At 43.3% G+C, this 21,969-nt stretch overlaps 7 protein-coding genes across 10 annotated transcripts; 5 read left to right on the top strand and 2 right to left on the bottom strand.

The window, feature by feature from the left end:
• The first annotated feature begins 4,689 nt into the window (after nucleotides 1-4,689).
• On the top strand, nucleotides 4,690-5,923 carry SkpB (SKP1-related B). 4 transcript variants are annotated; one of them, XM_070209575.1, is made up of 4 exons: nucleotides 4,690-4,745; nucleotides 4,897-4,981; nucleotides 5,080-5,581; nucleotides 5,783-5,923. In XM_070209575.1, the coding sequence occupies exon 3, from the start codon at nucleotides 5,090-5,092 to the stop codon at nucleotides 5,576-5,578; it is 489 nt and encodes a 162-aa protein (XP_070065676.1). In that variant the 5' UTR covers nucleotides 4,690-4,745; nucleotides 4,897-4,981; nucleotides 5,080-5,089; the 3' UTR covers nucleotides 5,579-5,581; nucleotides 5,783-5,923. The 4 variants fall into 4 exon arrangements, with proteins under 4 accessions (XP_070065676.1, XP_015029431.1, XP_070065675.1 ...); XM_015173945.3 differs by lacking the exon at nucleotides 5,783-5,923 and having other exon boundaries at nucleotides 4,692-4,745; nucleotides 5,080-5,677; XM_070209574.1 differs by lacking the exons at nucleotides 4,690-4,745; nucleotides 5,783-5,923 and having other exon boundaries at nucleotides 4,897-4,993; nucleotides 5,080-5,677.
• A 346-nt stretch (nucleotides 5,924-6,269) lies between these two features.
• Nucleotides 6,270-8,888, top strand: Smyd4-4 (SET and MYND domain containing, class 4, member 4). The gene is made up of 3 exons (XM_002049520.4): nucleotides 6,270-6,534; nucleotides 6,837-7,960; nucleotides 8,020-8,888. Exons 1-3 carry the CDS (start codon nucleotides 6,271-6,273, stop codon nucleotides 8,354-8,356), a joined length of 1,725 nt encoding a protein of 574 aa, XP_002049556.1. The 5' UTR covers nucleotide 6,270; the 3' UTR covers nucleotides 8,357-8,888.
• On the bottom strand, nucleotides 8,689-10,704 carry OSCP1 (Organic solute carrier partner 1). Its single transcript, XM_002049519.4, has 2 exons — nucleotides 9,919-10,704; nucleotides 8,689-9,855 (listed from the first exon to the last, which is right to left on the bottom strand). Exons 1-2 carry the CDS (start codon nucleotides 10,046-10,048, stop codon nucleotides 8,960-8,962), a joined length of 1,026 nt encoding a protein of 341 aa, XP_002049555.1. The 5' UTR covers nucleotides 10,049-10,704; the 3' UTR covers nucleotides 8,689-8,959.
• Nucleotides 10,705-11,454: 750 nt separating this feature from the next.
• Nucleotides 11,455-12,768, top strand: LOC6625145 (enoyl-[acyl-carrier-protein] reductase, mitochondrial). Its single transcript, XM_002049518.4, has 2 exons — nucleotides 11,455-11,732; nucleotides 11,797-12,768. Exons 1-2 carry the CDS (start codon nucleotides 11,519-11,521, stop codon nucleotides 12,654-12,656), a joined length of 1,074 nt encoding a protein of 357 aa, XP_002049554.1. The 5' UTR covers nucleotides 11,455-11,518; the 3' UTR covers nucleotides 12,657-12,768.
• An 11-nt stretch (nucleotides 12,769-12,779) lies between these two features.
• Uba3 (Ubiquitin-like activating enzyme 3) lies at nucleotides 12,780-14,261 on the bottom strand. The gene has a single exon (XM_002049517.4). It carries the CDS (start codon nucleotides 14,187-14,189, stop codon nucleotides 12,834-12,836), a length of 1,356 nt encoding a protein of 451 aa, XP_002049553.1. The 5' UTR covers nucleotides 14,190-14,261; the 3' UTR covers nucleotides 12,780-12,833.
• Nucleotides 14,262-14,582: 321 nt separating this feature from the next.
• tum (Rac GTPase activating protein tumbleweed) lies at nucleotides 14,583-17,185 on the top strand. Its single transcript, XM_002049516.4, has 4 exons — nucleotides 14,583-14,876; nucleotides 14,931-15,861; nucleotides 15,929-16,725; nucleotides 16,789-17,185. Exons 1-4 carry the CDS (start codon nucleotides 14,798-14,800, stop codon nucleotides 16,860-16,862), a joined length of 1,881 nt encoding a protein of 626 aa, XP_002049552.1. The 5' UTR covers nucleotides 14,583-14,797; the 3' UTR covers nucleotides 16,863-17,185.
• Nucleotides 17,186-17,807: 622 nt separating this feature from the next.
• Nucleotides 17,808-19,323, top strand: Echs1 (Enoyl-CoA hydratase, short chain 1). The gene is made up of 4 exons (XM_002049515.4): nucleotides 17,808-17,950; nucleotides 18,021-18,125; nucleotides 18,371-19,089; nucleotides 19,157-19,323. Exons 2-4 carry the CDS (start codon nucleotides 18,029-18,031, stop codon nucleotides 19,220-19,222), a joined length of 882 nt encoding a protein of 293 aa, XP_002049551.1. The 5' UTR covers nucleotides 17,808-17,950; nucleotides 18,021-18,028; the 3' UTR covers nucleotides 19,223-19,323.
• Nucleotides 19,324-21,969: the final 2,646 nt, after the last annotated feature.

A 21,969-nucleotide genomic window follows, 5' to 3' on the forward strand; every position in this document is an offset into this window, starting at 1 on the left:
CCTCTTAAACAGTCAAACAACCTCAGTAACAATCTCCACGTCAAAAAGCGCAGACGTGTAAAATAATGTATGTAAAATGTTCGAAATAATGTTTAATTTATTGTATTATAATTGTTAATTGTTTTTTGTATCTTGGTGTTAGTGCCCTGAAGACGGTTTGCCGATGTGCAACCGAAATATATCGGAAGAGAATTGAATAAAATTGTTTTTCATTGTTTGTTTTAACAAACACGGACCTCGAGCCAGCCAACAAATAAATATTAAAAAAATAAATAAATAAAAGAATAAAAATAACGTGTATGTACATATGTGCGTGTATTTGTATATATAATTCAATTTAACTGCGCATTTTTCATTTATTTGCTAATAATTTCATTTATGCGCAAGCGGCGCAAACTTAAAAATGCGTAAAAGGCGTCCAAATTTTATTACGCGCTGACATTTAAAAAATCATACCCTTACCCCGCCCCGCCTAAAAGCTGGAAACAGTTTTTTTCCCTCCGACTTTCTATACCCTGAACCCATTCCATTCAGGGTATAATGGTTTGGTATAAATGTATGTAACATGCAGATGGAGCTATGCATATGCATATGTATACGTATAATGTTTCAAAAGTTGTTATCTACGCTAAATTAAGGGTATTACCAAGACGGGCAAGCCCGACTGAAGCATCAACTTATTTGTTGCTTTGTTGCTACAGCTATTGGCCCTGAAGCGTTGACTTTCCTGAATGCTGCTCAAATTGAGGAGTTACTTATAATATATTTTCAAAGTTTAGCTCAGTTGAGTGCACAAAATGTAGAAACACCACAACAATACCTGTTGCTTGGCTCCCAAGCTAACGACAGACGATCCCCAAACAATTTCATGTGGGCCCCACTCTTAATATATTCATCTCCCAGGGGCTACCTTCACTCAGCAGCTTTTCCATTCTTCTGGCCTGCTCGATGCTCATTAATTCTATCAAGTGTCGCGGCTATATGCTCGACTATATCAAATGGTTTTCAGCATGCGAGGCGACATCCCCATCGCCCCTCCAGCTGTTTGCTCCAACGTGAAAGGTCAACGTTGAGTAGGAGCTGCCTGCACTTTAAAGCTCTGCGTCGTTGCGGCCTCAGCTGGGGCACGTGTGGCACATGCTAGTTGACAGCAGTATAGGGGGACTTGGGGCAGGCAGGTCTTGAGTTTTTGCGGTTAGCTTCACTGCCATTTGATGCACTTAAAGTAACAGTAAACATGTGCACTGCTTGCAAATCTGACAGACACATCAGCAACATTAAGCTAAAAGGTCGCCCGCTGTCCCAGTCGCTTATCGCTGCAAATACGAGTAGAAATGATAGCAGTGGGAAAAGGGAGAGAAAAGAACACACACTAAGACAATTGCACTAAACCCATCAATTCGAACGATAAATTGAATTCATGTGATTCAGCGGAAATTCCATGGAAATAGATATGCAAAATCGAAAATAATCAATGATAACATCTGCCAGACAGATGTAATCATCAGATGCTATCATATTTTACGCAAATTAATACTGTATAACCATGATAATCTCCTTCACGAGGCAATAAATTAATAATATACTTAAATTATTAGACTTCTATGTGATTCTCAAAAATGTAAGCGATATCAGGGCTGTGTTGGCAATCTATGGTTGCTTTTGTGTGTATACGTATTTATATATGAATGAATGTCCTTTTATACCAAAAGCCAACAACTTCTGGTATTTTACTAAATTTTGTAATAAATGCAATCAATCCACAAATCTAAGACTCGCAACTATTTGTACGGTAAAACAATTACTTACATTTAAGATAGGTTTAAGTTCTTTATGTGAAATGCAATAAATATAAATTTCTAAGACGATGAAATCATAATGAGAACAAAGTGCTGCTATTAATTTAAATTACACGTGTAAATATCAATCGGTTTAAGCTTTGACTTCTTCCAACTTAATTTCGATGCTGCAATTGCAATTTAAGTGCACAAAACAATTTAATTGACTGCTTAATAAATTGCTTTTTTAGTCGAAAGTGCTTTAGTTTATTTGTCAGCAACCGTAAATATTCATTTATCAAGAAGCTCACTTCATTTGGCTCCAAAAACCATCTACAACTATGCTGGATGCATGGCACAGTAGGTTTTTACCTATGCGGTTTGCAGCACAAGGCAAGCACACACACTCACACACACACATACACAAACTGCAAGCAGGTCACAAAGGCCACCGATGCGACTTTGTTGCAATGGCAATACAAGTGACTGCTTGGGCTGGTTGACTGACTTTGACAGGAGCAACAGCAACTGGACTATATAAAAGATACTGCCATGTGTTCTGTCCACTTTGACTGTGTGTGTGTGTGTGTGTGTCTGGGGAGCATGTGTGTGAATGAAAGAACTGTGTCACGCCTTTATTTGCTTATAAAACAGACCAGAAACAACGACAAGCTGTTGTTGTTATTCTTGTTATTATTGCAGTTGCTGTGCCTGTTATTATATATCTGGCTTTGTTCATAAATGTATCGCACTATCTCCATTTCTACTGACGTCTGCGTGAGTGTGTATGTGTGTCCCAGTGTTTGCGTAGCTTCCTGTTGCATGCTTGACTTTTGCCAGAACATTTCCGTTTCCGCACACATTTAACATCGTTTTTTGGTTGTCAACTTGACAGTGTTTGTCCCCTTGTCCAGTTAACTCAAAGGACTTTTCGGCTTGCATTTCATTTAGGAAAGTTAAATGCCAAAATATTTTGATGCCAAAAAGCTTAAAATTTGTGCATCTTATACAACTCACTAAAATTGTTATAGCACACCTGTTGCAAGCCTTACATGCATAAGTAAAATATGCAACATAGCTGAAATGTATTCTCGTTGGCATTTGATAACCAACGATTACACAGTGGCAAGCAAACAAGCTGCTTCTGAGAAATAGCATCTGGCTACGTTATAAAAGTACATAAGTCTTTGTGCCACTTTGCCAGAGAAATCCTCAAGCGCTGGATTAGACTGGTCTTATGGCATCAGCATTTGTTAGAGACAAAGATTGGCCGACGCTCTGTTGCATTCAAGGGACTAGTATAAGAATTAAATATTACATATGTATGTGTTAAAAGATTATGTTTGATTTTGCGCTGATACTCAGTATTTTGTCAATAGTTATATCAAATGGATCCTGTCCGTTCGATAACGAATTAAAGGACAATAAGTACCAAGCTAGTGTCTTGATAATACGCCTTGACAGCAGCAGCTTAAAAGCGTACCATGCATAGATGTTGAAATTCTGATTGCCAGCTCCGGCAAAAATAAAATGTCTATTGATATCGATATTCTTATCATCAGCCATAATTTGTTGCCACGGCATTATTGCGCACAAAAGCAAAAACGTTCGCATATATTGCGGTTAAAGCAGCCAATTTGCTAAACGTCGTTCGTCGGTGGCGCTGCTGGTGTTAGGTTTCTGCCTTTATCAGCTCGAAATTGGCCAATTTATTGCATTTTTTATACATCGAGGCTGTATGGTTTGGGTATATGTGTGCGATTTTTGGCCATTAAAATGCGATTTCGTTTCATTTTCTAGCAAACAAAAGCGCTACAGGTGCAGTACATTGAACCAGCCCCCAAACAGCAGCTGAAAGGAAAAGGAAATTGCTTACCGTTCAAATGCTCAGCATCAGTTAACGTTCTATTTTTAGTCGGGACATTGACTGTATTCTAAGGAATAGATGCAAGCATGACTGCAAGTTCAATGCACACACGTATGAAGTTTAGAGTTTGGAAATCACCAGCTGAATTGCCAGCAGGTTAATCCCCTCAAAAGGTTGATTAGCCTCTAGGGACGCAATAAAGCGGTTATTTTTCATCTGATGCGCACTTTCAAATGTCGAAAGATGGCGCGCGTAATATTTGCTCGATAAATGCTCTCGATAACAAAATGACGAGCGCATTGGTATTTATGTCAAAATAAAATTTGGTATTTTTGTGCCATTTTCGGCTTGCCATATGACGAACAGCTGTTAGTATGTGATCGGTGAGTAAGCACTTGAGATGTTCGAAGTAGGTAAATCACATTAAATAAAACTGAACACAGTTTGCCTTGTTTTAGATTTTTTAGCAGACAAAGAACATATTCAAAATGGCTGAGGAGAGTTGGAAGGAAGCCGGCGACTGGAGGGACTCACCCTTTTTTATCGTTCTATACGAATACACGGTGAAGAATGCCGGCATGCCCACGGACATGGGAACATTAATTGCGTATGTTTTGCTCTTAGTCGTCTCTTGGTATGTGCTTATCTGGACGACACGCTTCATGCTTTCGCTTATCTGGCCTGTGATCATCGTTGTATCTGCGCTGTTCCTGTTTCGCTTCGTACGCACATTTGAACAAGACGAACTGCTGGATTTGTTATTCCAGGGTATAGGCTTAGCGATGGATGCTGCAGTAGCAATTTTATCAAAGACACTCGACTTTTTGTTGGGCCTGTTGCACTGAATGTGCATCAGTAAGACTTGTTTTGCATCTATGCATGCATTCCCAAAATTTTGTACATACGTTTCAACTAAAATTATTGAAAAGGCTTGGCTCCAAATTGTAAATTTTGAAAATATATTGGTATGCTAATTATTATTGTATTGGTATTTTTTATTTTTGATTTTATTCTTTTAATTCCGCGAGACTTGGTCACATTAAAAGCCCGGCAAATCGTTATAATTTCATCAACAAAGCGAAATTGATTTTGTAAATAGGGCAAGTATTAACTATGTAAATTAGTAGAAATGATGAGATTCGAACTATATTGTCAAGTTCAAATGCATATTAACTAGCGCTGCCGACTAAAATTGTTCTTAATTTCAAGTCGAAGAACAAGCAGCCAAAATAATAAAGCACTTATTTTTAGCTTTTCATGTGGTGCCTTGAAAATCACGTCGATCCGCATATGTTGGTCAAATTTAGTGACACTGATAACAAATCAAAAAAATCTTGTGAGTTTTACGGTAAAAAAAAGCAAAAAAAAAACTACATGTTCTAAAAATATTCGGCATTCGTTGGAAGCCAAAATAAAAAACAGTTCTTGTATTAGCTATTCCAGAATGCCAATTATACGCTTGGAATCATCCGATAAGGAGATTTTTGATACCGATATCGAAATTGCCAAATGTTCGGAAACTATTAAGACGGCACTTGAAGATTTGGGTGACGAAAGCGACAATAGTGTGTTACCCCTGCCCAATGTAAACTCGACTATATTGCGCAAGGTGCTCCACTGGGCTACCTATCACGCCCAAGACGATCCGCAGCAGCCCCAGGAGGATGAGAACAAGGAAAAGCGCACAGATGATATTTCATCCTGGGATGCGGACTTTCTTAAAGTCGACCAAGGCACCTTGTTCGAGCTCATTCTGGCCGCTAACTATTTGAACATCCAGGGCCTATTGGATGTCACCTGCAAAACGTGTGCCAATATGATCAAGGGCAAGTCGCTTCAGGATATACGCGAAATGTTTGCCATAGCCAACGACTTTTCTCCAGCTGAGGAAGAGCAGGTGCGCAAGGAGAACGAATGGTGCGAAGAGAAATAATAAGTGAGCGCAGTCTTTAATAGGGGAGTTCCTTTATTGTATCTATTCCCCGATTTAGAAATGTTCATTAATTATATTGCATTACTCTTTTTGTTGGAATTATTTTGTTTAAGTCTCTTTAGAATCCAAACAATAACTTTTTAATACATCTACATACATGTCGGCTAATTTTCGAAACAGAAAATAACTAACTGTAATCTCTAGATGGCGCTATCGTGTTAAAAATTTAGCCCTACCAACCTTTCTTACCGCGTGACTGCTGGTATTTTTCCCATGCAAAAGATGTTTTTTGCTGCTTCCCGAACACGGTCACACTGAGGTTGAATTCGCCAAAAAAAAAACCAACTAAACTAAATTTTTGATCAGGATTGGCGCATAGCAAGTAAATTTGCGGTATAATTCTCGAAATTTTCTGTGAAATTGCATATTGACGCCGCATATAAACGCAATTCTTAAGTTGCGTGACAAAAACATTGAAATACACAAACATATTTTGTTGGTGAAAAAACAGGCGGCGGCGGCGGCGACGCAACACACGCGACTTGCAAGCAAAACACGGCGAGGAGGACGACGACTAGACCAAGTGGCTTGGCTCTGTCTGAGTGTGCGTGCGTGTAGGTGTGTGCGTGCGTACGTGCGTGTGTTTGTGTATGTACAACTCGAGGATAAATTGAGGCACAATAATAACAACAATGGACGTATACGACATAAGCGACGATCTGATCAAAAAGCTCAACGACTGGAAACTGATTGGCATCATATCCGGCAAATTTAATGAGCTCAAAGAGAACTATTCTAAGGTGAACTTCGTTGAACATGCATTGATTGACTTCAAGTACATGGAGAAGATATTCCTAAATGTAACGCTACGCGAGAACAAATGCAACAAGCGCAGCGTCGAATTCCGCATGCTGGGCAACGAGCAGTTTTCCCTGAAGAACAGGAAATACTTTCAGGCAAGTGGGCCAATAGGCTATCCAAGCTGATAATGGAAATGCTTCTAAAATTCTATTCCATATATAATTTGTAAATATTATCGTTTTTGATATCTAATTACACCACGAAATTTTAAAAGCATTCCACATTAAAATATACCCAAAAAATACCTTTTTGAACACAAACTGATCTGGTTACTCTGATACTTATCGATAGATTAACTTAAATTGTTTAGCGGGAACTTTAAACTCTGCTGAACTTTTATATTAATGTTTACCGAGTTCAAAATGGATATAATAAACAAATGATTTTCTCTCCGTAGGCGCTCGAATTGTACAACAAGAGCATTTGTTATGCGGAACCAAACTCGGAAAATTTGTCGATTGGATACGCCAATCGCTCGGCGGTCTTCTTTGAGTGGAAACGCTATCGCGAATGTCTGGCCAATATTGAGCTGGCGCGCAAGGCCAACTATCCAGAACGTCTGCGTCATAAACTGGACAAGCGGGAGCGCGACTGTCAACAGTTGGTGCAGCAACAGCCTCCGGATATTGTACCGTACGGCTTCAAGTTGAACTTCGATGCACATCCGCAGGTGCCGTTCATAGCCAACTGCCTGGAGATGAGGGAAACGCCCGATGAGGGCAGATTTATAGTGACCACGCAGGATCTGGTCGTGGGCGATGTGGTGGCCGCTGAGGAGCCCTTCTGCTCCTCGCTGCTGGCGCCCATGCGATACATCAGGTGCGCCACCTGTAAAGAGGAGCGCTACCTAACACTTATACCCTGCGACAGCTGCTGCTCGGTCATGTTCTGCTCGGAAGAGTGCAAGCAGCGCGCCAACAGCACTTTCCACAAATACGAGTGCCCCATCATTGACCTATTGCATCGCATGTTCAACAAAATCCACTGCATTGCGTTGCGCACAACGTTGAGCGCCCTGGATCTATATGGTAGCATTGAGGAGCTGATGGCCTACTGTGAGCAGCCGGAGAATCAGCACAAGTGCGTCTTCGATCTGGACTATACGCATCTAACACCCCAAGAACATTACCGTGCCATACACGGCCTGGTAACGAATCAACAGCTGCGCTCCGTTTCGGATCTATTTCAGCGCTCGGTTGTCTGCGCCGTCCTCAAGCACTTTATCATGGAGTATACGCCGCTGAAAGATTATCTGGGCGGCGAGGAGGGTCGCAACTTTTTCACGGATCTACTGTTTAGACATTTACAAACATCACCATCAAACATGCATGGCATAGATCTCGTCGAGCAGGCGAATGAGACCAAGGACGATCAGTCGCATTCATCCGGCGCCTATGCGTTTCTCTCCCTGCTAAATCACTCGTGTGCACCCAACACGCTGCGCATCTATGAAGGTGTCAAGGGGTATCTGTTTGTGCTGCGGCCCATCAAGGCCGGCGATGTGCTCTACGATAACTATGGGTAAGACGAAATGACGAAAATAAATTTGAGGCTCGTAAAAACAAATTCTCTTTCGCCAGCGCTCACTTTGCAGTGTTCAGCAAGAAGCAACGCCATGAGACGCTGTCCATGCAATATCGTTTCACCTGCAAATGCGAGGCGTGCGAATTGGACTATTTGACGTATAAAAATTTACCGTTCAAGGCTTCGGTGCCGCTGGTGACCAATGACACGGACTTGAAGTTATTGGGTGCCTATAACTATGATTTTGCGTTGACCAATTATCAGAAATACTGTGATTTTCTGACGCAATACGCTGCCGATTTTCCCTGCGCCCAGATCAGTTCGGCCGAGGAGTGTCTCAAGATGGCACTGCATATCATGGTGGATGCGGTGCCGCTTAAGGCGAAAATGTAATGTGTCTGGGACACAATGCACTGACTGCCTCGCAACCCGCCATCCCACCCACCACCATCACCACCACCACCAGCTCCCAAGACACAGCGACGAACTACAAATATGTATATCTGGACGAACAAGCAGTAATTATCCCCCCTCCCCCTCCCCTTAACTATAATTTGTTGCCATAAGTTTCCAGCATTTTGGCAGCTAAGGCAGTTGTTGATTTTAATTGGCATGCAAACAGACAACACAATTCTTTAATATTTATATACTTGTGAATTTCTATTTCCAATTTGTCTTTTTTGAAATATTTTGTTCTATTGTTTTACAACAACACTTCGCACACGAAATGATAGACAGAAATTTTAGGTCGTTTTTCCGCTTTGCCAGCGGCTCGGCCGCAATTACAAAGAAAATTTAGAAAACTAGGTCTCAAGCTCAAAATTTTTGTAATGTTGTTGGATCACCAATGTCTTCGAAACTGCAAAAAGAAAAACACTTTTTTGTAATTATTTTACAAACAAATACAATATTTTTTAATTATGCATTACATGCTTGCGCTCATTTCACGCTAAATGGCGCTCAATCAGTATGCCACATTCTTTTTACACAGCTTTTTCAGGGTATTTTGCTGTACAAATCGAGCAATTGCTGTTTGAGCACACCCCCGCTGCGACTCGCTGTGCTGACCACCTCATCGTCTGCTTTACTGTTGCCAGTCAGCAGCTGGACAAATTCACAGCCGGAGGCATTTGGATTGCGCTGCGCCTGTGACGTTGCTGCCGCCGCATTGCTATCCGTGTCTGTAAACAAAATGCTGGAGAACGTTTGCTCGAACTGCCTCTGAACTTGGCGTGCATCCATGGGCTGCAAATCCTCGCCGGTTGGCTGCGACGACGGATTAATGTTGAGCTGGGCTGCCAGTTGATCAATGCGATTGGGCTCCCGTTGCTGCTGCTGTTGCTGCGCCAATTCGCTGCTTTTAATGTAGATATTGTCCCCAATGCATTGGGCATATACCTGATAATGGCTCTGATCTACTTCGGCCAAAAAACTGCCATCCATGGCCTGAAAGCCCAGCCGAATTAGCAGCGATATCTTTGTATTGAAGCATTGCAGCCAGGCTCTGTTGGTGCGATATATGGACAACTGTTGCTGCTCGCCACAGGCATTCCAGAAATCCAGCAACATATTCTTGCTAAAATCGATGAGCATATGCCGCTTCGCATCCGGATACAACCTGTTAATGGCATCCAAGTGACGGAACGTTATGTCCAGCAAATGGTGCTGGTGGCGCGAGACGAACAGCTGCCACTTGTACATCATGGTCATCAGGTTCCACAGCTTCTCCATGGACGTTTCGTCGAGGCGCATCAGCGAACAGGTGGTTATGTCCTTCAACATGAACTTGCAGTGATCTGCGGTCAGCAGCTGTGCGTTGCCGTGCATGGATCCGTTGATGAGGGATTCCATAAACTTGGGCTCCAACAGCACCGACGTCACATCGTGTATAACTGGAAATGTGTGGTGGGGCTGGACTGGCTCCTAATTTAGTATTTAAATTAAACAAATTTTACCTTGAATGGATTTGTCGAGCGCAATTTGCTGCGCCTTTAGGCGCTGGTCAATTACGTACAACGCCTCACAGCCCAGATTGACCAGTATGAATACATTGGCGCGCGGATTGAGTGCTTGTCGTGTGGACATTTAAAAGGACCTGACCCGTTGGCAACTGTGTCGTTCGAATGCTAAATGTTAACTAAGCCTGGACAGCTGCCGCCTGCGAGTTGAGTCCTGCACGCGACCAACCACGAACAATTCTCACATACATTTATTTTATTGGATTTTTCGTTTCCGTATTGCCGGACGGCGGGGCACGAGGGTCTCCTGTGGCGACGGCGACGACGACGACGATGTTTGGCTGGTTTATGAGAACCCCGGCAACGTCTTTTATCGCCACAATAAGTACAAATAATAATAATAGTCGATGACTCAAATACCAACTAGTAGACTTCCTTTTATAATAGAAAACAATTCAATTCTGTCTATTAACTCTTAAAGCTGAATGCAGCTTAGATTTGGTAGTTAAACAAAAGTAGAATTTTGTCAGCTCTTGATTACCAACAATTAGCCAACCAATGAACGGTAAAGTTAATATACCCCATCCTGCGCAGCGAGCGTGCCATGTATAATTATGGCTGTAAAAGTGCTGGAGTGGGAAATTTAGACATGAATTTTTCCTAGCCGTCTGTCTGTCCCATAGTTATTGATTTCTGTTTATTTTGCAAAAACTAAACGTAAATTTTCGAAGTGTTTGTTATTGTTGTTGCACAGTTTATAAAACGATTACGACGAATATGAAATAATGGCAGTGGATTAAAATGTTGCGTAGACTAATTATTCGCTTAAATATTCCCTGTATATTATATTTTTTGAGCCCTGCCAATCGCTGCAACGCCCACAAATTGCATTTTTATGCTAATGCAATATTCAAATTGGTGGTGGTTAAAGTTTGGGTCAAGTGTTTGCTCTTGTGGTCGCAAGTCTGCCTGAAGGAGCCCTCAAACACCTGCACTGTTTGGGCGGTGCACGGAAAAGGAAACAGGAAGTTGCGTGGTTGCCTGCACAGTGCAATTAGTGCACGACATAACGTTGTTTGACTTTTAAACTTTAACGTTCTTGTGTTTCTTGGCGCGCAGCAGTCAAAAAGAGAAAAAAAAAACGCAATGCGGTCACACTTATAATTCAGTTTAGTGTTTTCTGAGAATTTAAAATATTTGTCTTGGCGCGCAGCAGTCAAAAAGAGAAAGAAACAAAAAACAAAACGCAATGCGGTCACACTTATAATTCAGTTCAGTATTTTCTGAAAATTTGAGATATATATATTCTTTTCATGCGAGACGATTGATTAACTATGAATCTTTAAAATAAATGGGTTTTTATATGTAAAGAATACATTTAAAAAAAGGTTTTAGCATACCAAATCGTTTACCGCTTAACAACACCAAATTTTGGATAAATTCAAGCACACAGTGGAAACAACAATATGTTATATGCAATGCTGTCTGGTGGAAACGGCTCAGCCGGCTTGGTAAAAAAAAAATACTGTTGTGTTATTTCGTTTGTTCGGTTTAGCAAAAACAGAAAACAAAATTTTTTTTTTAAATATACAAAAACATGTTGCGTAAAACTCTACCCAGCTGGACAAGCCAGGCGCGGTTGTGCCGTCAAATGTCCGTAGTCGCCAAATCTCTGAAGTACACAGAGCACGGCGAGCCGCAGGATGTGCTGAAACTGGTGGAGGATAAGCTGGCGGATCCCAAGGACAAACAAGTGCTGGTCAAAATATTGGCAGCGCCCATTAATCCCGCCGACATTAACACAATACAGGGCAAGTCTGCATGGAGGCTTAGATTAATGTTCAACTTATATAAACATTTGTGCACAATTTGCAGGCAAATATCCCGTGAAGCCAAAGTTTCCGGCCATAGCAGGCAATGAGTTTGTGGGCGAGGTTGTCTGTGTGGGCGACCAGGTGAAAGGCCTGCAGCCAGGTGCCCATGTGGTTCCGCTGGCCTCTGGCCTGGGCACCTGGACAACGCACGCTGTCTACACCGAGGATCAATTGCTTGCCATTTCCAGCAAGGTGGGCTTGGCAGAGGCGGCAACAATAACAGTGAATCCCTGCACCGCCTATCGCATGCTCAAGGACTTTGTGCAGCTATCGCCCGGCGACACGGTCATACAGAATGGCGCCAACAGCGCTGTGGGTCAAGCTGTGCATCAGCTGTGCCGTGCGTGGGGCATCAACAGTGTGGGCATTGTTCGCAATCGCCCGGAAATAAGCGAACTGAAGCAGCTGCTTCAGGGTCTGGGCGCGACTGCTGTGCTAACCGAGGAGGAGATGCGCACGAGCGACCTCTTCAAGACTGGAAAACTGAAGCGACCCCAGCTGGCGCTCAATTGTGTGGGTGGCAAGAGCGCAACGGAGGTGTCGCGGCACCTGAACGATCGCGGTGTTATGGTCACCTATGGCGGCATGTCCCGCGAGCCGGTTACCGTTGCCACAGGTCCATTGATCTTCAAGGACATTGCCTTTCGGGGCTTTTGGATGACGCGCTGGTCCAAGGAGAACTACAGCGCACCGGAACGTAAGCAAATGTTTCAAGAGCTCTGCCAGCTGATGGAGCAGGAAAAGTTTGTGGCCCCAACGCACGAGATGGTGCCGCTGGAAAAATTCAAAGAAGCCGCGGCTGCCGCGCTTAACTTCAAAGGCTTCACTGGCAAGAAATTCATTCTGGACATGAGCTGCTAAATGTGATTCATTTTATCTATTTTTAGTTGAAAATCAGCTTTTCAATTGCTTTTATATATGCGAAACGACACTTACCAATAAGTTGCTTGGGTATTTTTTGTAAAAAGAATAATTGTGTTTCAATTCAGTAACGTGCGCTTAGACTTGAATATTGAATATTCTTTAGTTTATTTGCAATTATAACATTTCAACCTCGTTGGCCTGGTATTTGAGCTGCAGCGTAATGGACGTAGGCGATGTGGCATCGGTTATTGTCAGCTGCTGACCATCTTGGAGGCCCAGCTCGCCCAGCGACTGCGTCAGATTCTTGCGCGTGGCCTCTTCAATGCTTTTCACATTGGCCATGTACAGAGTGCGCTGCTTGCCATCGGCCATGACGGTGGTCAGTGCTGGGCTCTTGAGCTGGAAACGCGGCAATTTGCACAGTTGCTTGATAATATCCTCCAGGGTTGTCGTATTGGGATCCTCAATGTTCAGCAATTGCGGCGTGTTGCTGCAGGCCAAGCAGCCATCCGATTTTTCCGCCTCATAGGTGTACGAATAAATGCCGTCCAGATCGTTGAAGTTGAAATAGTTGGACATGCTATCGTAGCAGCTGGTTGCCAGCTTAAACACCTCCAATGCGCAGGCGGCGGCAATTACCGCATTGGTGCTGGCCACTGCCGGAATAATATGCTTGATGACGCCCTGCACCAGGCGATACGTGACGCCGCTTATATTGAACTGATTGGCACGCTCCAAGGCACGCTCATATATCCAGCCAATGTGCTGCGGATCATCGCCGTCCAGCGGCGCACTGAAGGGGCTCTCCTTGTCCCATTGTATTATCTTCACATACTCAATGCAGTGCTCTGGCAGTCGCGGCGTGTTTGCGATCGTGCACAACGGATAATTGACCTGCGGCGGAAACAGGTCCAAGGTGCACTCAATGCAGGCAGTGAAGCCGGGCAATATGACACGGGCATTGCCCTTAAATCCCTCGGTGCCACCGTCTATCATCGGTATAATCGAGGACACGTCAAGGCTGTTGTCATCGTCGTAGCGCAGCATGGACAGCAGCATGCCGTTGATCCAGCGGCGTGCCACTATAGAGTCCAGGCCGCAGACAATGATGTGGAACTGTTGATAGAATGATTCATCGAAGTCCTGTATTTTGGCAAAGTGCGGCGTCACCCTACATGTGGGTATACGATTATTAATAAAGCGGGCGGCGCACTCCGCCTTCGATGATCCAATATCCGTGCGTCGAAACAGAAACTGACGGTTCAGATTGGACAGCTCTATGGTGTCCATATCAATCACATGCAAATCACCAAAACCCATCAGTGCCAAATCTTTGAGCAGCTCACAGCCCAATCCGCCGGCGCCAATGATGAGCACTTTGGATTTTGTCTGGAGAAAGTCCAAATTGTCCGGCGACGGCGAAAAATCATCCTTGCAAAAGAGACCCTCTCGTTCCAGGATGTGCCGCAACCCATTAAAGCGTTTGCTTTGTAGCGTTAAAGCGGGATTGGAAGGCGAGGCAACTGACATTATTCTAACGAATCCAATTTCTGAATCCTCGAGTGCAAATGAATCAAAGCGGCAAAATATTGGTTATATTTAGTAAAATAGTAAAAAAAAAAGACCTAAATAATACTCATTAAATACCAAAAATAAAATACTGTACTTTTTTACCAATTAAATATATGGTTTAGTATTTTAACCAAATATATCATAAATCAGCCATCAGTTTTTATTAAAATTAAAACGAGACATAGTTAAGCGATACGCCACTAGCATGTTTTAAAGATAAAGGCTTACATTCCACTATACATTTATTAGGACTTTGCATTAATCGAATACTGCTGAACTATCGATTTTACTAATCACGTTTAGTTTAAACGATAGGAAAACTATCGGCTATCGCACACATCTCCATACAAATTTAAAACAACGGCACTTCAATCGAAGAAAAAGTCGCGTCCTTTGTAGCGTGCTTCCTCTTTGCTGTACTTATTGTTGTAAATAAGATCAAATTCGGAAAAAAAAGGAAAATTTGAGAAGTGAGAGTGAAAGTAAAGTGTATAAAATTTAGGAAATTGCTGCGCTTTTAATTACAATTAAATTGCTGCAGTCAAATTGGCGCGCACCCATCTAAAATGACGCTCTCCGTGTTGGCGTCGTTCGACGATCTGCGACGATGCATGCAAGTGCTGACCGAAGGCACCGCTGAGGAGGGTGAGTCCATGTAGCAGCAAGTAATACTGTAACTCGTATTGGTATCCCCCACAGAATTCCTGCGCTTCTTGCGCTTGTTCGAACAGTACCACGAGAAATGCAATGGCTACGCCACACAAAATGCGCGCCTACAAACAGAACTGGACAAATCGCTGGCTAAGATGGGCGATCTGGAGGGCAAGCTGTATCATGCGCGCCGCATCATTGATACGGAAATCAAGGCGCGGCGTCTGGCGGAGCACGAGCGCGACGCCATGGAAAACAAGATAATGGCCGTTGCCGATTTGCTGCGCCACGAACGAAATCTGAACAACGAGACGCGCGATAAGTTGGCTTTTCTAAATACGCTGCCTTCGGCCTCGACGCGCAAGCGCAAGTCTCTAAATACACTGCACGAGGACAAGTCATATGGCGACATCAATTCAACTGGCTCTTTGCTATCCGATTTATCTATAACACATTCTGAGGATGATTTTCTCGATGTGCGTCGCTCCAAGTCTTGGCGTGAGCACCGTCCGTCATTGCCCAAAAACCCTGTGCCGTGTGTGGGCACTAAACGCTCTCGTCTGAGTACAGGCCACACTGGAAGCAACGTTGGCACCCCAACCGCTGGCACAGTCAGCGCCACAACGCACCGCTCGAGTCACGTGGATCAGCACACATTGGATGTGGGCCAGGGTGCTGAGCGCTTCTGCGCCACTACCAAGGTGACAATACCACAGGATGGCCAGGGTGTCATACGTGCCGAGTCTACCATTGAGTCGCTGCCTGTGATTGTGTCGCATGAACGCGTTGCCGATGTCCAGACTACCTCTACGCCGCGTCGTTCGGGCGTCAAAGAGCCCACAGCGCCACAAACGCCACTTAATAATGCCATGGCTGTGGGCATGTCGCCGGCGCAGCAGAATCGTCTCTTGATGCGGAAGCACAGCTTTAGCCAGAAGACCTTTTTGCGTGGCGACAACTGTGTCCAGTGTCAAAAGCGGTACAGTCAAACATTTCAAGTTCACTAACCCCAATAGAAATTGAACATCAATTTTAATATCTTGCAGCATTCGCTTTGGCTCGGTGGGATTGCGCTGTCGTGACTGTCCGGTGCGTTGTCACCTCGACTGTCGACAGCTGCTCACCGTCAGCTGTGTGCCGCTGTCGGGCACGCCCACGGCGAAGACGGAGATGCATTATCTGAGCGATTTTGCGCCAGCAAGTGCGCCCATGATACCTGCACTGATTGTGCACTGTGTCAACGAGATTGAGGCGCGTGGTCTTAGTGAGGTGGGCCTCTATCGCATGTCGTCGTCGGAGCGCGAGTACAAGGCACTGAAGGAACAGTTCCTGCGCGGCAAGGTAACACCCCATTTGGGCAATACGGACATCTATGTGCTGTGCTGTTGTGTCAAGGACTTCTTGCGCACGTTGCGCGAACCGCTCATACCCACCAGCCAGTGGAAGGACTTTGCCAATGCTGTGCAAAATCCAGACAACAAGCTGGCCATTGAGTCTCTCTATCAGGCAGTGGAGCAACTGCCGCCCGCAAATCGCGACACAATGGCATTCCTGATGCTGCATTTCCAGCGCATTGCCGATTGCCCAGTCGTAATGATGCCCATAGATAATATATCTAAGATATTCGGGCCCACAATTATGGGCTATTCGTCGCGGGATCCGGATCAGCATGCTCTCTACACAGAAGTCTTTACACAAACGCAAGTAATGAAATCACTGCTCGAGCTACCCGGCACTTTTTGGCAGCAGTACCTGGCCTTCGAGCCGTCACCACCGTTGGTGCCTCCTGGCAGCGGTGTCAAACGTGTACCCAGCAACAACAGGGATCTCTTCTCGCTATATGGTATTTACTGATATTCACATAAATATATATATATCTTATAATGCTTCCTCTTATTTCCGCCAGCTACGCCACTTAAGGGCACTATGAAGAAGCGCAAATTTTACGGCACTCCACCAATGTCTGCGCATAAGAAGTAGGGGATCAGCAGCCATTCCCATCCCCGAATGATTAGATATTATCTTATGCATCGCTGGCGTGCTTACTTAAATCTACAAGTATTTCTATTTTTTTCTTTTGTTTGCACTAGCTGTGTGCTTATAGTTTTCTAGAACTGCTCCTGAAATGTTATTGCAGACTTTGAATACTGATTATACATACAATTGCATTGATTCAATACTTAACAATTTGTCAACTAAGAAATCTCAACTACATTCGTTCTATTTTGGTAATCAATATTATATTTGTATAATAAAAAAAAAACTGAACAAACTATGAGGTTCAACTGAATTGGCCAGATTACCACAGATAGGCCCCAATCTTTAAACTAATCACTAATAATTATTTGTATCAAGAACTGAAAAATCTTATTATATTATTATTATTAGCTGCCAAGCTTACAGAAAGCATTTAATTTCCAAGAATGAGCAGATTTTATATACAAATAATAATTATAAAACCAAACATGTTATTTCAATTCTATTATTGAAATATACATATACATAAAATTGGACTAGTTGCTTTTAATACCAATTCAAAAATTAACAGCATTGCAAGCAAAAACAATCGATTTCACTAAGTTGTCGTAAATATCGGCTAATCAAATATATCGATAGCTAGTTAAGCGAGCGAGAAATGTTTAATTGAAATACAAAATAAAATCAATTAACAATGTATATTTTTAGCTTTTGAGTAACAGTTTAAAACTGTAATTCAATGTAATTGTATTGAAAACGTCCTTTTTATAAACAAAGTATTAGCTATATAGTGTGACACAGACAAAAGTCGAAAATGTTTTTGTTGTTGTCTCTTTGACATTTGAAATTAAGTAATTGTTCTGCATTACTTTATTTGATTTATCTATAATTTGAACTAGTTGCAAGATATATATTTATGTATTTCGTATATTATGGACAATTACGACGTTCATATTGCATACGTGCGTAGACTGGAACGAATTTCGATTATTCGTGCCATAACATTGGCTCATCACCATTTTCCAACCGGCTCCAAGCATCGTGCGACCGATCATCTAGAGCCAAGGCATTCCCGCTCCAGCGTTCTGATCGTAAGTAACAAGCGTTCCGCAATATCTGCTTCCCCTAATCAGAGGATAACACTTTTTATTTTCAAAATAGGTGTTAGAATGGCCAATATTGCAAAACTGTTTACCGTGCGTGCACAAACCTTGGTCCAGGCTGCCGCCCGTCAGCCACAAGTGGCCGCCCGTTTCAGCAGCACCTGTAAGTACTCACACTCACACACACACACACACACACATACACATCACACCAATGCAGATAGAGAACAAAGTCCACTCGAGGAGAACACGTTAATTAATATAAATCCATAAAAACTGTGGCAGAACTATTTATTTTATTACCCAGTTTATTTAATTAGTTGTGTGCAAGTATGAAAAAGAAAATAACAATGATTACGTAAGTTTCGTGATATCAATTCGTTCGCCATCTCTTTCCCTCTGCAACAGCCAGCAACTATGAATTCATTAAAACCGAAGTGACTGGAGAGAAGAAAAATGTGGCTGTTATCACATTGAACCGTCCCAAGGCATTGAATGCACTGTGCAATGGCCTGATGCAGGAGCTGTCCACCGCTCTGAAGGGCTTTGGCAAGGACGCGAATATTGCCGCCATTGTGCTGACTGGCAGCGAGAAGGCTTTTGCCGCTGGCGCAGACATCAAGGAGATGGCACCCAACACATACTCGCAGTGCATTCAGGGCAACTTCCTTAACGACTGGACAGAGGTGGCTCGCACCCAGAAGCCCATCATTGCTGCGGTCAATGGTTATGCGCTCGGGGGCGGCTGTGAGCTGGCAATGATGTGCGACATTATCTATGCCGGCGAGAAGGCCAAGTTCGGTCAGCCAGAAATTGCGCTGGGCACCATACCCGGTGCAGGCGGCACTCAGCGTTTGACCCGTGTGGTCGGCAAGTCCAAGGCCATGGAGATGTGCCTGACTGGCAACATGATCAATGCCCAGGAGGCGGAGAAGGTTGGCCTGGTCAGCAAGGTCATTCCAGCCGATCAACTGCTGGGCGAGGCGATTAAACTGGGCGAGAAAATTGGCACCCACTCTAATTTGATTGTGCAGCTGTGCAAGGAGGCGGTCAATACCGCATATGAGACAACCCTGCAGGAGGGTCTCAAGTTTGAGCGTCGCACCTTCCATGCCACATTCTCTACGGTGAGCTGATCTGATTGATTACGTAATACTTGCTTATTATATTTGTAATTTTGTTTGCTCTTCGCAGGCTGATCGCAAAGAGGGCATGCAGGCCTTTGTGGAGAAACGCCCGGCCAAATTTACCAGCGAATAGATCAGAATAATCAAGAATAATCCAATTGAAAGCCAGCAATGCATTTATAAAATCAAACCCCGTTGTTTATACGCAATTAAAATACGTTGAATAATCTGTAATTTGTCACATAGATTATATATTCATTCTTTTTGCTTATAAATCTATGTTAAAATTATGAAACACTTAAAAACACGTTTGTACACATGCAACATGAATGTCAAAATGCCAGCTCTACGATCTTATCCAAAAGATCCTAGGAGCAAATGTACGACAACTCCTTTAAGGAGCTCAATTGGTTGTCAGTTGATCTTTGACCAAATGTGGTCATAGATCAACTGACAGCCAATCTTGTCGTCGTCATCAGCATGTGCAGCAACAGATAATATTAGAGGGCTGCTCCCTTACGCTTCCATGCCTCACGCTGTGATAAAAGTCGATAGTAGTTCTGTAGTTGCATACGCCGCCCCTTGGCCTTCATTTCTCGAATGAGTGGCGTATCGGCTTCCATCTTTCCCAACTTAAACATTTTGCAGGTATTACAGGTAGCACAAGTACATTCCGTACGATGTTTGGCTGGCTGTAGCTCTGGTTTCCTACGATAGCGTCGAATGACCAACGGTTTCAGGGAACCTGTTTTCGTATCGCTAGGAAATCTTAGCTTCTCCAATTTAGTGGGAAATTTGCTTCGCTTTTTCTTTGCGATTTTCTCAATTCTCGGTGGTTTTGTCTTCCACAACTGCGTCTGAGCCTCTCGCACAAAGTTGCGTTCGCGTTTTTTTCTGAGCGGTACATCCTCCCGAATTTCTACGAGTTTCATTAACTCAGCTATTTGCGCCGCCAGCTGGGCACGCCGCTCCAATAGCCACTGACCAGACCTACTTATATTAATATCTAGGTTCGATTGAAAGTCATATAAAGAATATGAATTCTGTGCATCAATTTTGTTTTTAACATCTCCCTGATCGGTTGAATCTATTTCGGCCTCTACATTGCGAGCTGCCATGCCGACGGGGCTGTCAACTTTTCGATTACGGAGAAAGCTTGGCGACTTACTCGGTCTTGGTCTAATATTATAGAATTTCCTTATGCGGTTTGAGTATCTTTTTATGCCAACTCTTTTAGGCTGAGCTTCGCCAGGTTGAGGGTAACGAATTGGTTCATAAAGTGAAAGCTTAAATGCGTTTTGTGTGGGAAGTATATACCCTACCGATGGCGAGGGAGTTGTCACTTCGTGTTCCTCGTTTGCCAACGAGGATGAACGGCTGATCATCGCAGATGAGCTACGCGGATGAATTTCTTTATTGCCGAACATTTTCTCCGGAATATGCGACTTAGTTTGTGTTAAATATTTCAAATTCCACACATCGAACGAGTCTAAAGATCCGATAGTATTCTTTTTGTCCCTGCGAAACGATCTGTATTTAACTTTCCTGATTATACTGACTTTACTCCTTGTTAAGGAACTGCCTACAGACGATCGTTTTCTTTCCGCATTGGCAATTAACTTTCTTTTTACATTCGCTTTTCGTTTTATAGCGTATCTGCTCTTTATTAATTTGTATTCTTCCGGCTCGTTGGCATTCGTATTTTTCAACATATTATCAAAGGTTGCAGTAAACTTGGGTTGGATGCCGACCACGTCTATGGCACTTCGCTTTCTCCTATCCCTTCCCTTGATGGCCAACAAGTGTTGACTTCTTAGTAATCGATGCTGTTCAGGCATTTCCGGATTAACATCCTGCAACATTTTCTCAAAAGTTTTAGTAAAAGCGGGCTGGATATTAACTTCGCTCTTTAATGGAGTCTGCTTTGGTTCGGTCTTGAATGTGGCCTGCTTTGGTTCGCTCTTTAATGGGGCCCGCTTTGGTTCGGTCTTTAATGGGATCTGCTTTGGTTCGGACCTTAAGGGCGCCTGCTTTGGTTCGGTCCTTAAGGGCGCCTGCTTTGGCTCGGTCCTTAAGGGCGCCTGCTTTGGCTCGGACTTTAAGGGGGCTTGTTTTAGTTCTTCAGTATCCCTTGGTGCTGCTTTAATTTTTTTCTTTTGTATCACAGGTGTGTCAGGTACCTGGGCGAACGGATTGATTTTATTGCTTCGGTGCAGCGCAGGTGCCTCCTGTTTGGCATCCACTCGCAAACCATGTCTGCTCTTTAACAAGGCGTTGAATTCAGGCACCTTGGTGCCTTGCAACATCTTTGCCAATTTTTTTGTGAACTTTGGTTGGGCTTCGATGCTTCCTTGAGAGTATGTGCCAAATTTTGTGTTTAGGGTTTTGGGCTGTTCTTTAGATTGTATATTCTTTGCATTTTTCTGTGGACAGAATTGCAATATGAGATTCCGCTCTTGAACCATTTGTTTCTTCTTTTTGTCTGTGCTCAAAGTATACCTATCTTCAATAAATTGATTTGCAGCAAGCTTCGATTCATGTTTTTGTGGTAAATGTCGCTGAGAGGGTTTGTGAATTGGCTTCTGTTTCTTGTACTCTTCCCTATTTCGATATGTTCCAAAGGTTGTTATAATATCATCTGCTGAAATTTTAAAATTTTTATTATTCTTTTGCTTTAAGAACGGCTGAATAAGATGGTATTCTCGAAGGGATTCTTTCTTTTTATGCTCATATTTATCTGATTCGGTTTGTGTGGATTTCTCTTTGAAAATCTCAGGTTCCGGCTCTAATTTAGTCGGTAGCTTGTTGGCCCTTTGAGGTCTCGCCTGCTCTGGCTCCTGCAACCAATGGGGCCTAGTAGCTCTTGGATTGTTTCTAAAA

This window comes from Drosophila virilis, chromosome 5 (assembly GCF_030788295.1).
Source record: "Drosophila virilis strain 15010-1051.87 chromosome 5, Dvir_AGI_RSII-ME, whole genome shotgun sequence".
Classification (NCBI taxonomy): domain Eukaryota; kingdom Metazoa; phylum Arthropoda; class Insecta; order Diptera; family Drosophilidae; genus Drosophila; species Drosophila virilis.

Coding starts and splice junctions, on each gene's coding strand:
- SkpB (XM_070209575.1), top strand. CDS start 5,090: ATGCCAATTATACGCTTGGAATCATCCGATAAGGAGATTTTTGATACC.
- Smyd4-4 (XM_002049520.4), top strand. CDS start 6,271: ATGGACGTATACGACATAAGCGACGATCTGATCAAAAAGCTCAACGAC. Junction 6,535..6,836: donor AGAACAGGAAATACTTTCAG/GCAAGTGGGCCA, acceptor TTCTCTCCGTAG/GCGCTCGAATTGTACAACAA. Junction 7,961..8,019: donor GTGCTCTACGATAACTATGG/GTAAGACGAAAT, acceptor CTCTTTCGCCAG/CGCTCACTTTGCAGTGTTCA.
- OSCP1 (XM_002049519.4), bottom strand. CDS start 10,048: ATGTCCACACGACAAGCACTCAATCCGCGCGCCAATGTATTCATACTG. Junction 9,856..9,918: donor GCTCGACAAATCCATTCAAG/GTAAAATTTGTT, acceptor ACACATTTCCAG/TTATACACGATGTGACGTCG.
- LOC6625145 (XM_002049518.4), top strand. CDS start 11,519: ATGTTGCGTAAAACTCTACCCAGCTGGACAAGCCAGGCGCGGTTGTGC. Junction 11,733..11,796: donor CGACATTAACACAATACAGG/GCAAGTCTGCAT, acceptor CACAATTTGCAG/GCAAATATCCCGTGAAGCCA.
- Uba3 (XM_002049517.4), bottom strand. CDS start 14,189: ATGTCAGTTGCCTCGCCTTCCAATCCCGCTTTAACGCTACAAAGCAAA.
- tum (XM_002049516.4), top strand. CDS start 14,798: ATGACGCTCTCCGTGTTGGCGTCGTTCGACGATCTGCGACGATGCATG. Junction 15,862..15,928: donor TGTGTCCAGTGTCAAAAGCG/GTACAGTCAAAC, acceptor AATATCTTGCAG/CATTCGCTTTGGCTCGGTGG. Junction 16,726..16,788: donor GGATCTCTTCTCGCTATATG/GTATTTACTGAT, acceptor TATTTCCGCCAG/CTACGCCACTTAAGGGCACT.
- Echs1 (XM_002049515.4), top strand. CDS start 18,029: ATGGCCAATATTGCAAAACTGTTTACCGTGCGTGCACAAACCTTGGTC. Junction 18,126..18,370: donor CGCCCGTTTCAGCAGCACCT/GTAAGTACTCAC, acceptor CCTCTGCAACAG/CCAGCAACTATGAATTCATT. Junction 19,090..19,156: donor TCCATGCCACATTCTCTACG/GTGAGCTGATCT, acceptor TGCTCTTCGCAG/GCTGATCGCAAAGAGGGCAT.